Source organism: Spinacia oleracea, chromosome 3 (genome assembly GCF_020520425.1).
Source record: "Spinacia oleracea cultivar Varoflay chromosome 3, BTI_SOV_V1, whole genome shotgun sequence".
NCBI lineage: Eukaryota > Viridiplantae > Streptophyta > Magnoliopsida > Caryophyllales > Amaranthaceae > Spinacia > Spinacia oleracea.
The window spans coordinates 65,468,200-65,478,619 of record NC_079489.1 but is presented as its reverse complement, the minus strand read 5'-3'; the positions used below and the strand labels follow the sequence as shown (position 1 = coordinate 65,478,619).

General features: G+C 34.8%; 1 protein-coding gene across 1 annotated transcript; it reads left to right on the top strand.

The window, feature by feature from the left end:
• The first annotated feature begins 575 nt into the window (after positions 1-575).
• LOC110783567 (tobamovirus multiplication protein 3) lies at positions 576-7,239 on the top strand. Its single transcript, XM_021987918.2, has 11 exons — positions 576-1,046; positions 1,337-1,427; positions 1,548-1,600; positions 1,703-1,795; positions 1,900-1,971; positions 4,585-4,657; positions 4,740-4,785; positions 5,526-5,589; positions 5,711-5,764; positions 6,586-6,663; positions 6,782-7,239. The coding sequence occupies exons 1-11, from the start codon at positions 891-893 to the stop codon at positions 6,872-6,874; spliced, it is 873 nt and encodes a 290-aa protein (XP_021843610.1). The 5' UTR covers positions 576-890; the 3' UTR covers positions 6,875-7,239.
• The last annotated feature ends 3,181 nt before the right edge of the window (positions 7,240-10,420 follow it).

Sequence of the window (10,420 nt, the reverse complement as noted above, 5' to 3'; positions counted from 1 at the left end):
ATTATCCGATCCAAACCAAGACCCGAACCCGAAAATAATTGTGTTGCAAACGACTTAAACCCGACTCGATAAGACCCGAACCCGAAATTACCTGCTACAAACCGACTTAAACCCGACCCGATAAGACCCGAACTAGGAATCAAACCTGGCCGAAATGAGACCCGACCTGAACTCAGGATAGGAAAAAACCCGACATGACCCGACCTGAAATCGACCCGACCGAATCCGAACTCAACCCGGATGAAATATTGACCAGACACGACCCGACCTGATCATGACCCGAGACCCGAGATGACCCGACCCGAACCCGACTCGATGATCTGTTTTAACAGCTCTGCTCCTTCTAACTTCTATGGAAGTACGGAGTAAGTTCTAAGTGAATAATAAGTGTACTTTTTAGAAATTCAAACAAAAAATATGGCTCTTTAAATAAAAGAAAGAAATTCTCGAATTGAAAAAAAAAGAAAGAAAAACTTTCATCCCTCCTAAACTCAAACAAGCACTTTTTGGCCTCTTCCCTCTTGTCAAACTCCAGCTCTCTTCCACCAGGAAAAATAAAATTTAAAAAGAAAACCTAAAATAAAAATACGAATATAATAACCATAATAATTCAAATTATTAATTTACCCAAAAAAAAAACGCAAATCAGAAGAACACAAAACAATAAACACAAGCCAAAACCGAACACCATTCTTTTTTTCTCTTTCACGAAATTTCCTTTGGTTAGGCCTTTTTCCGTCCAGAAAGATTAATAATAAATATTACCATCAGAAAAAATCAGAAATAATTTCTTGCCCAAATCAATAATTCCCGGTATTTTTTCTGGAAATTTTTTTTGGGGCAAAGAAATTAGAAAAGGGATTTGAAGTTTTTACAGTTTTGGGATTTTCATGGCAGAAACGCTGGACCCTTCGCTGGCGGTGACAGCGTTTCTTCTGAAAGATGCTTCTAATTGGTGGAATAATATCAATGATTCTCTTCTTTGGCAAGATCGAATTTTTCATGTCTTGTCCATCTTGTATGGGATTGTTTCCGTAGTTGCCCTGGTAATTTTGTTTCTCGGTTTTTTTTGTTTAGATTTATTGATTTTTGTTGATAATTATTGATGGGTTTTGTTGGGTGTTTTTGATTAATTAGTTTATTGTTGTTGGAATTGGAATTGGATTTGGAAGGTGGACTATGTAATATAATCTAATTTGGTATTTTTATTAAGAAAATTAAAAGAGGAAAATAGAATGTTGTCTTTGATGTAATACTGGATGAAGGTTATGTATTTTGAGGAAGTTTTTGTTTATGGGTCATTGATACTATGGAGTTATTTTTGTGCGTGATATAGGTTCAATTGGTGAGAATACAGTTGAGAGTTCCTGAGTATGGATGGACTACTCAAAAGGTTTTCCATTTCTTGAATTTCCTGGTTAATGGAGGTATGTTAAACTGATATTTTTCGCCATCGAATAACATTGTTTATCACTTTCAAATTTGGTGGCGTTCTTATGTAGGTAGATTAGTTACTGTAATTAACTGAAATGTTGATATTTGTGCAGTTAGATGTGTAGTTTTCGTGTTTCGACGAGATGTGCAGCTCTTGCAGCCTGAGGTTTGGCATCACTTCGATTTACATGGTTTACATTTAGTTCTTTGCTTGTGTTGAATTGGTCTGGGATTGTGTCTTTGATACCTCTTATGTTATGAAATTCAGATAGTCCAACATGTCTTGCTTGATTTGCCAAGTCTTGCCTTCTTCACTACCTATGCACTCTTGGTCTTGTTCTGGGCAGAGATATACTACCAGGTTTGATTTGTTATGTGGTTTTCCACTTTGGGCTTTTATTTCCTATTTTGGTGTGAAGTTTATTTATGTTTGCCTTTTGCCTAATCGAGATTTGTTTGTGTTAGGCGCGTGCAGTATCTACCGATGGTCTCAGGCCTAGTTTCTTTACAATTAACGCAGTGGTCTACATCATTCAGGTGAAAGGTCTCCCTCATACGTGGACTATTTTGAGAAGCAATTTTTTTCCTTCCCTTTTGTGGTAAATTTATGTAACATCCTTTTGATCAGCATAACTCATCCATTTTGCCATACGTTCTCTGTTTTTTGAGAAAAAACTGGGTGGTTTGTTTGACCAATACAAGATTTTGTGTTATATTGCAGGGTAAAATTTGTTGCTGTTATTTGAAAGTTTTAAAAGTTGGGACCTCTTAGTTAAATCTATCATGGAGTTCCTCTTGAAGTAAAATGATGTGACCAATGACATGACTGATTGATTCCCTGATAAAGTTTGTGGGGGTGCCTAAAGACATATTTTAACTTTTATGTATATATGACAGATAGTATTAGGTGTAACCAAGATCTTGTTATTTATACTCCGTATTTAATGGCTGGACTTGTAAACTGGCACAGTTGCACTCTTTTAGGATTTCTTTGGGAATTAACATCAATTACCTAGTATGAACCGAACTGAGGTAGGTTCCTAGCACTGCGTGTAGGTCCTCGTGTAATGCACTGTTACCTGCATTCGCCAACACTTTTGAAGAGGTTTCAGGAAGAACCCACATAAAATATTCCGTTGTGCCAAAAATTATTATTATAACAACAACATCAACAGTGATGATGAATCTTTGCCCTTTGGGCTTACACCTTGACAATTTGGGCACATGGCTATAGTAGAGTGCAAAACCTCTTACATCCATGTCAAGGAGATAAAGGCTTTTCTTTCTTTATCTTTTTTCATTATTGCTTCTGTTTGGTTGAATTATTAAGTTCCCTTGAAATGAGCAATTCCAGTAACTTGGTTCTATGCTGTAGTTTGTAACTTCATTTAATGAGGATGTTTCTAACTCAATCCAAGTTGGTTGAATCAAATTATGTTTCTGATATTTTAAGAAACATCTTTCAATCTATAGTAAAAGAGAATCTCACATAATTTACTTTCAGCAATTCATACTTTCTTCTGTATCTATTTAACAATTTAAAATATTAAACACTTATGATAAGGGGCGATATGCTGTAGGTTTGATTGGTAGTAGTGTTTTATGAGGTATTGCCTGATTTAATCCTTTATAGTCCTTGATAGGGCAGAGTATAGTGGCGATAAAGAATCTGCGTGGCTTTGGGCCTTTGTGGTAAATGGTTTGTTAGGGATTTGTCTTCCAAGGGTCATGAAGAACGTCCCCCCCCCCCCCCCCCCCCCCCTCTCCTCCCAGTCCCATCAAAAATAGTCGTCCTACTATACCGCTAAAATTTCTTGTTGTTTGGTGTTATTGGTTAGAATCAGTAGCATTGTAGTCAATTCTCCTTTCAATTCTTTGTGTAACATAGATGTTCACATCAAGTGTCATCCTTAGACCTGTGCTTTGTGCCCTTTCACTCATTTGCTTTTTTTTTTTTAGTTCACTAGTTTAGTGATAAGGTTGCATCATTGAAATTGTAGTCTTTTGTGACACATATATGGCACCAAGGGTTTGGTTGGTACCATTGCTCATTGATTATAGCAAAGAATAAAATAGTTTTTTAGGAAATCATAAAATGTGCTTGCATTTTTTTTATTTGGTTTTAGTAAGTTACATTTTTAGGATAGTTTGAGAAAGTTCAGATAAAGATTACGTTAATTTTTGTTTTGTTTCTGCTTAGGAAGATTTGTTTCTTTTTTACCCAGTTTTTTTTTGCTGTGGGTGGTAAAAACACTATTTTTAGGGTTGTAATAAGGAGGCTACACAATTAAAGCACTATTGTTCTTTATATGTTAGATTTTGGAGAATGCATTGAGATAAAATAACACTCACGATTCACTAACTTCTTTCTCTTTCTTCCCCCCAGTTTTCCTCTACAGCCTTGTAGTTCCTTCTTTCTATCTCAATTTCATTTCAATAACTCCCTTTGTGTTAAGGCAGATAATCTAATGTACTGCCTTAAGGCCAATCTACGCAGGCTCCAGAGTTTGATAAACCTGGAACAGTAGTTACAGTACCAAAGGTGCAATAATGCTCCCTAGCCAAATAGCCAGTCTACATTACCCACTTTCAAATTGACTACCTGAATTAGTTCCCATGCAAGATCTGGATATTTACCATAGTATTGTCTATGTCTATCTAGTAAAAAGGCCGTTGTCTGTTGCTCACTTCTGCGATTCACGTCAAGTTGCTGTTTTATGCTGCTGACTTGTCTGACTATGAACCCATTTAGAGAGAAACTAAGAAACTACTTGCCCTTTGCTGCATGAGTAATAAATCTTTAGACGGTTTGGGGACATTCCTGTGTCTGATCCATATGTTTTCAGAGTGTTTCTGAGAATGCCACTTCCATTCTCGCTTCTAATAGAGGATTTGAGCTAGGTTTGTGATCCTTTTTGCAGAAAAAGATACATTTGTAATTTTTCAAGTGTGGCTTTTGTTTTAATATGCCGATTGAACTACTAAGTATTTTCTACCTTTTTTTAATGTACCACCACCTTTTTGCTCTCTTCTCAATTTACATCAAGTTGCATGAATATGCAGCTTCCTATAACTATAGCAGCTTAATTTTCTGTCAGTGAGATAATAGACAGTGATTATATTACTAAATATATCCTTTGACTATTACAGATTGCTTTGTGGTTGATCTTGTGGTGGAAACCAATCCCTGTTCTCGTAATTTTGTCAAAGATGTTTTTCGCAGGTTTGTCCCCCTGTTCTCATAACTTTGAAGCTGGTAATTCACCTTTAAATTTTCTGACTCCTTATGTACTTGTTATTGGCAGGTGTGTCTTTGTTTGCAGCTCTTGGTTTTCTTCTTTATGGAGGAAGGTATTTCATTGCAACTTCCTAAACTAAGTTTTAATAAACTATGAAGATGAGTCCATGCGTTTACGCTTTCAGTTAATTCAGTATATGGAGAATAGTAGTGGAAGAAATTGCCTTTCCTATGGAACCTTGGAGAAAAGGTTGACAACTTGACATGTATCATGCTTCCAGTATTTCCAACATAAGCTTTCATGATGTGTGCTATGATCTGCTTCAATTTCGAAGCCTGTGAGGCTGTGACACCATATATAGAATTGGCATGCCAATAATTTTCCAACTTTAGGCTCATTGCTGTAACCTTCTTTTATATGTAAGTTCCATCCTGAGAATTCAATGCTAACTCTTGGTTAATTGGGCTGGATTGCCACTTGGCGTTGGCATCACGATTCGAGTATATGAATCGTCTGTGAGAAAAGTGATTGGCTGTGATTGAACCATGATGAAGAACCTTTTTGTCCTTGCTCATATTTCTCTTGCGAAAGAGGGTGCTGATTGTCTTGTGAACGTGGTAGGAAGCCTGAATGATAGATTTGACAGAATCTAAATGAATTCTAATGTTGAGCCTACAAATGCTTATAGCTATTAACTGATAGTTTAGTTTATTGAGTTGTCTGTTGGGTGTTTGTCATTTGTGTGTCGGTTTTTATTTTCTCCGGAACATTAACAAAGAAGATTTCTATAATTATTGTAGTTTTGTTCATTTCCATCTCCATACCTCAGCTGTTTATGGTCTTTATTGGCAGGCTTTTCTTAATGTTGCAAAGGTTCCCTGTCGAATCAAAAGGGAGACGTAAGAAGCTTCAGGAGGTGCATTGCTCTCTCTTACTCCCCCTCCCCCTCCCCCCGGCTCACTGATGTGTTGTTCTAAAATTTCTGAAATTGGGCATATCTTATGACTAAAAGTATTTTTGTTACGCACTTTTTGCAGGTTGGCTATGTAACCACAATATGTTTTACATGTTTCCTCGTAAGATGTGTCATGGTAAGTGTTGTGTTGTCTTTTAGGCAGCCTTGCTTGACTTTTTACGTCACAGTTCTCATTTTGTTGCTTATGTATTGTCTATGTATGCATGCATATAATGCTCGTGTGACTTTCTCCATGTAGCTGTAATAAGTTGACAAATTAAATGCAACTTGCTACTCAAGTATTACAGTTTGGCTAACAAAACACAAGGCATAGTGCTTAGGCTTGAGGCCTGATGCATGTTTCTTCTATACTTGCTAGAAAATAATGAAACATAGTTCTTTTTAATGGTATGTGCTCATCGAAGGTAGCGAAAATTGGCCCGACCAAAAACCATCTTTTCTGGTCTTCCTTGATTTTTTTAATGTACTACACTAACATTTGCTTCTTTCCCATCTGATTGACCTAAAACACCAGCTTTCTTGCTTTCACTCCAGAAACAGCTTTACAAATCTGGCCGTTATAAGAATTTTTTTCTAAAAAGTTAATAAATTTGTATATATTTGATGAGAGATGAAAACATTGAGCTTAGTGTTATCTTGGTTTAAGCAAACACTCCTGTAGTTTATGTACGATTTACCAAGTTAAAGCTAATGGAATATCTTACAATGAATGAACAAACTGTCTTCTGAGTTTTACTTAATTGTGTGAAGTAAAGAATACTTGGTAGTTGCTTCTAATTGTTTGAAACCTTTTTTTTCGTATATTGTAATTCGTAAAGACAGAAAAGACGGGTCCTCTTTAAAAAAAAATTAAAAATTTGAAGCAAGGAGTTCCGGATGTTTGTTCTCAATGAGGTTATCTGATGGATTCTTCTGTCCGGCTAATCTCTGATGCAGATGTGCTTCAATGCTTTTGATAAAGCCGCTGATCTTGATGTTTTAGATCATCCAGTTCTTAATTTCATGTACTATCTGGTAAGCTTAAGTTTTCCTTTTATTTTCTTTCCACAATTTTCTAGGGCATTTGCATATCTGCTTAATGAGGAAACAATGGCTTGAGTTATTTCTAATATTTGGTTGTTTCCCATCTCAGTTGGTGGAAATAGTACCTTCCACTCTGGTTCTTTTTATATTGAGGAAGCTCCCACCAAAGCGCGGAATCACTCAATATCATCAAATTCGCTGAGGGTTTAAAAGTATAAAAAGTAAGCCTCAACTCAAACGATGTACTGAGATTGACTGTAACAACTCTTATCCTGGAAAAGGAAGTGCAGGAATGACAGGAGTGAATACATGAAGAGTTTGTCCCGTGTGTGAAGTGTCTTTGCTGAAAGCTTGTAGATTGTTCAACTAATCATCTGATTAATGATTATGAAATCACGAGAATATATGATTTTGATAAATCATGTTCATTTATTTGCCTCCTGGAATCATAAATTACGGGTTTCTCATCAAAATTTATCCGACAAACGGATTAAGTGGTTGGCAAAGAAATGAAAATTGGAGGAGAAAACATATATTTTTGGTTTTCTTCCTCCCTGTGTTTGGGGATTGGTTCTGCTTTTGTGTTGAGTAACAACCATGATTGTGTACAGAAATCTCTTGAATGGAAAGGTGTTGTTAGAATTAGAACAATATATGCATCTGCTGGTTTAGGAGAATATTGCTAGCCGTTTATATAACAATCTAGGCCACGAATAGCAGACCCAAGCACTTTTAAAGTAATTATTAATATATACATGCATACGCAATGAAACGGCTGCGTTTCATCATTAGCAAAAGCACGCGCCTATTCTTTACCCCTTTTTCTCTCTCTAACCTCTCATCATTTTCTCTTTCATCAAACCTCTCACTCTTTTTCCTCCATTGATGTCACTCCTTCACTCTCCTCCCAAACAATCCGACCTCCTTCCCTCCGCCTTTCGCTGCCGCCTCCCTTTGATCTAACCATCGACACTCCGCCTCCCTTTGATCTAACAACAACCACTTCCTCAACGGTGCGCAGCTACTCGTGCCAAATACGTCGTCGCTGAAGCCGACATAACACTCTCTCTCTCTCTCTCTCTCTCTCTCTCTCTCTCTCTCTCTCTCTCTCTCTCCTCCCTTGCGACGCTGCCCCTCTGATCCTTCGTGCCCTGGCGGTCGAACATCGGCGCTCCGCTCTCTCGACGCTGCTCTTTCACCATCGACATTGAAGTCTCTCTCCGGGATAGGGAAGGGAGATGCGCTGGTGAACAGAGCCGAACTCATGTTCAACTAAAAGCCGTGAATCCTTCCATCTCTTACTCTGGTCAGTTCTATCTCCTTCATTTGTATAACTTAATAAATTCGACTTCATTAATTTCGGACGAATTTTTTTGAAGTAATTAGTTGTTAACCCTAGCTTTTGTGTGAATTTGATTGAGAAATTGCATGTTCACGTATTCAATTTTGTGTGCGAATAGTTCACTTATAAAGTCGAATTGCAAACAGTTCAATGATTTAAGTGTCAATTTATGAATTTGAATTTGATAGAGAAATTGCAATTTATTCATTATTAATTTTGATTTGTTACACAGATTACTTGATAAAGACTTATAAGTGTGATTAGAATGAACTACATTTGTTAGTTTGATATGGTTGTCGTTGTTGGTATTGTGGTTAGGATTGTTGTTCATGGTGGTTGTACTTGTGGTAGTTATTGCTGAATATTAATTCTGAATTTGTTATGTATAATGTTCAACTTATAAAAGATGATGTTCACGAATAATAACATTTTTGTGCGATGTTCAGTTTTTCAACTCTCGTGTTCAACTTATAAAGAATCATGTTCAATTTTACACAAAATCAAGTTCAAATAAATTTAAATTATAAAATTAGGATAAATTGTTTTTTACTCCCTCCGTATTTATTTAAGAGATACACTTGGTCGGACATGGGTATTAAGAAAAAGAATTGAATGAAATAAAGTAATAAAACAAGTGGGGTTGGGTAGATATTTTAATAAGTAAAACAAGTGGGGACCATGTTATTTTAGTGGATGGGGGGTGGGGATGGGGTGTAGATAGATTATTTAATTAGATGGTGGGGTTGATAAGTTAATAAAAATGGCAAGTGTATCTCTTAAATAAATACGGCCGGAAAAGGCAAGTGTATCCCTTAAATAAATACGGAGGGAGTACCACCTAAAAAAATCGAATTTTTTTTTTACCACCTAAAAAACTAAAATTTGTATTTTACCACCTAAGAAAAATTTAAAACTTGTTTTCTACCACCTAAAAAATAGAAAAATAAATGAAAATGTAATGTGAGGGGCCACAATAACGGTAATACTTTTGATATGTTTTCTTCTTCCACGATTTCATGTATTTAATTCTCTTATTTTCCCCCGCTTCTTTATCTTCCATGAATTCAAATAAATTTTCACCATCATTAATTTACAAAATTAACAAAAATCAATTGAAGTAAAGAGAAATGAGTGAAATAGTTGAAGAAAATTACACAAGGAGTGTAATAAAGTTGAAGGAAAATTGAATTAGGTAACCACACATAAAGGTTTCCTGTTCTTTCGTTTTCAGGTGGTAAAAAACAAGTTTAAATATTTTTTTTGGTGGTAAAAGACAAGTTTTAGTTTTTTAGGTGGTAAAAAATAATTTTTCGATTTTTGTAGGTGGTAAAAAACAATTTGTCCATAAAATTAATATATGTTCACTATTTTTGTGTAATGTTCATTTTCTTAACTCTCGTGTTCTACTTATAAAGATTCATGTTCAATTTACACAAAATCATGTTTAACTAAATTTAACACTTTTTGTGATGAACGATGTTTGTTTACGATTGAGAGAGATTTGCTTCTATTGTAGTTTATGTTAATCGAAATCAGTTTACTAAAACAATATGTGATCGATGTGATTATCTATCAATTATGTTTTGCACCAAAAACATCTATCTAATTATGTAATTTGTATAATTTGAAAAGTTAACTCAAGTTGCATTGTTTAATCTTTGGCTGTGATATGGATTAATTTCATTAAGCATAGTAATTAGTATTAGCTTCATCTATTTTACGCTGATAATATCGTTGAATATATATTTTCTTCTTTTAGAAATGATTAATTTGCTACTTGGGAAATTGTAAAGTAATTTAATGAGTTAAAAAAATTGGACCAATTAAAATTAAAAGATGGCACAAAAATAACAGTATAATAAGTTTATAAAGGGAAAAATTCTTCCACATAAAGAACATTGTGAAACGCCATAAAAGGAAAACGTAACATATAAAAAGAAAAGAAGGGAGTAATATAATTGGAAGTGTGGACCAAGACATGTCAAAAAAGGAAAGTGTATCTCTTTTTAAAATACGACAGTTTAAGGAAAATGTATCTCTTTTTAAAAACTGTGGGAGTAATTCTTTTAGTAAACATTATTATGTCATTAATGGTTACTCCGTACATAATTTTTTTTTTGAATTTTTTTTCATATCATTTAATTATTATTTTGATAAAAATAAGTAACCATAAATGTATATTTTTTTAGGTAAATATCTTAAATTTTTTAAAAAAACATCTACTTAAAAGTAAAAAAACTCACTTTGTTAAATGAAATATTTCATGAAAATATATTGGTAAATGTAGTATTTTCTATAATAATAAGTTAATAATATTATGTTAAGTCCCCATGTCCTTATTACATAAAATTTTCCCATTTATACTGGTGAAGTTATTGTCTCCTTACAAAATCGATCAAAAGTAAT

Excerpts from the sequence above, each read along its gene's own strand:
- LOC110783567 (XM_021987918.2), top strand. The coding sequence starts at position 891 with ATGGCAGAAACGCTGGACCCTTCGCTGGCGGTGACAGCGTTTCTTCTG. Across the intron at positions 1,601-1,702 it reads TGCAGCTCTTGCAGCCTGAG|ATAGTCCAACATGTCTTGCT; the intron begins GTTTGGCATCAC and ends TATGAAATTCAG. Across the intron at positions 4,658-4,739 it reads GTCAAAGATGTTTTTCGCAG|GTGTGTCTTTGTTTGCAGCT; the intron begins GTTTGTCCCCCT and ends TGTTATTGGCAG.